We start from the raw sequence: 1,474 nt of genomic DNA, 5'->3' as shown, positions 1-1,474 counted from the left end.
TTCACCAAAGGTTAACTTCATGCCAATTTCACCATTTTAAAGAAAATTAAAAGTTGATCCCGTTACAATACATTGGCCAATGTCATCCTAATGGTATTTTAAACCAAACCATCGAAATTTAAAAAAGAAAAACGTTTCTGGAATACAAATATCACCCTTAAAATATGACAATCGAATCCAAATAAAATTTTAGTATATATTAAAAATATTAAGCTTGGGCTTCTTGATTCTGCTGGAAATTAAGAGGCCTCCTGAAGAGCATGATGTGTGGCTCTGGTCGATGAACTGCATAGTGCACCCATCCTCGACTCTGTTGCACTCCTATTGCACGCCACTCACCCTATAAATTCATACAAAACCACAAAAAAAAACATTAAAAGATTGTTCAATGTTCATCTCCATATGCAAGTTGGATTTCTGATCACTAAGACACAACTAATGTTTTTATTGCTTCTGGTTGTTGCTTGAATTCCACTATATCATTAATTCGCAATAGAGTAAATTCTCGAATATCATGAAGGAGAATTCATCTACGATGTACAGATTAGCATGAATGTTGATGAACTTATCTAATACATATCTTAAAATGAAGTAGAGCATTCATAAATCTATTGGAATGATATGTCATATGTGTTCAGATCCTACTGCTTTAACTATTTTGTAAAAGATTCCTCACTCGATTAAAGTATGTATAAAATGATTGACGAAAAACCTAATTGGTTAAAACATGATTCGAATTAAATTCAAACATATATGAGCAAGGATAAGTGATAACATACTTCAGCAAGAAGACGATTCTTCGGAAGAAGCTTTGCAACCTCCGGAGGAAGAACCACATGCCTGAAAAATGAAAATTACGTATATAAATTTCTTCGGATAACCGTCAAAATCGTAACAGTAGATCTTGCAGAAGAGATATAGAAACTGAAAAAGGGAGTAAACAGTATTTACCTATACTCGAAGGTATCATCAAAGTATTTCTCGGAGTACTGGATCTGACCCATTATCGCTTCGATTTCTCAGATTCGACAAAATCCTGGTGAAAGTAAGATATTGGTGAGATAGAATCGGAAGGGGATCTGTTTATATGAATCGAAGCGTAAGAGAATTAGAGAATTCGAGTAATAAATTGAAACAATTTGGCGAGAACCCTAGTGTACCTTTGAGGAAGGATAGTGGTTATGGTGTGGTGACGCAGAGCGAATATAGAAAGCAAAAGGATGGTCGGGTGGGGCACGACCAATCCAATAAAAATATGAATAAAGTATTTGGAAATTTTGAATTTGGAAATCTCCCGCCTAAGTTAAGTATGTATGATCAAGAGATTATCCATTACTAAAGTTTTGACTAATTTTCAGAGTTATTTAGTAAAATAATCGTTCCTTATATGTTATACACATGTTTTTGGTCCTAACTAACATTTTGTGCACGAATTATTATCGCGGCTCATAAATAGAAGACAATATGTCTCCAC

General features: G+C 34.1%; 1 protein-coding gene across 2 annotated transcripts; it reads right to left on the bottom strand.

Moving 5' to 3' along the window:
• Positions 1–1,227, bottom strand: LOC111897812 (cyclin-dependent kinases regulatory subunit 1). 2 transcript variants are annotated; one of them, XM_023893761.3, is made up of 4 exons: positions 1,161–1,227; positions 952–1,036; positions 780–840; positions 1–340 (listed from the first exon to the last, which is right to left on the bottom strand). In XM_023893761.3, exons 2-4 carry the CDS (start codon positions 1,002–1,004, stop codon positions 209–211), a joined length of 246 nt encoding a protein of 81 aa, XP_023749529.1. In that variant the 5' UTR covers positions 1,005–1,036; positions 1,161–1,227; the 3' UTR covers positions 1–208. The 2 variants fall into 2 exon arrangements, with proteins under 2 accessions (XP_023749529.1, XP_023749528.1); XM_023893760.1 differs by lacking the exon at positions 1,161–1,227 and having other exon boundaries at positions 952–1,154.
• Positions 1,228–1,474: the final 247 nt, after the last annotated feature.

This window comes from Lactuca sativa, chromosome 6, assembly GCF_002870075.4.
Source record: "Lactuca sativa cultivar Salinas chromosome 6, Lsat_Salinas_v11, whole genome shotgun sequence".
Classification (NCBI taxonomy): domain Eukaryota; kingdom Viridiplantae; phylum Streptophyta; class Magnoliopsida; order Asterales; family Asteraceae; genus Lactuca; species Lactuca sativa.
This window is presented reverse-complemented; position numbering and strand designations above follow the sequence as displayed.

Coding starts and splice junctions, on each gene's coding strand:
- LOC111897812 (XM_023893761.3), bottom strand. CDS start 1,004: ATGGGTCAGATCCAGTACTCCGAGAAATACTTTGATGATACCTTCGAG. Junction 841..951: donor GATGATACCTTCGAGTATAG/GTAAATACTGTT, acceptor TTCATTTTTCAG/GCATGTGGTTCTTCCTCCGG. Junction 341..779: donor AGAATCGTCTTCTTGCTGAA/GTATGTTATCAC, acceptor ATGAATTTATAG/GGTGAGTGGCGTGCAATAGG.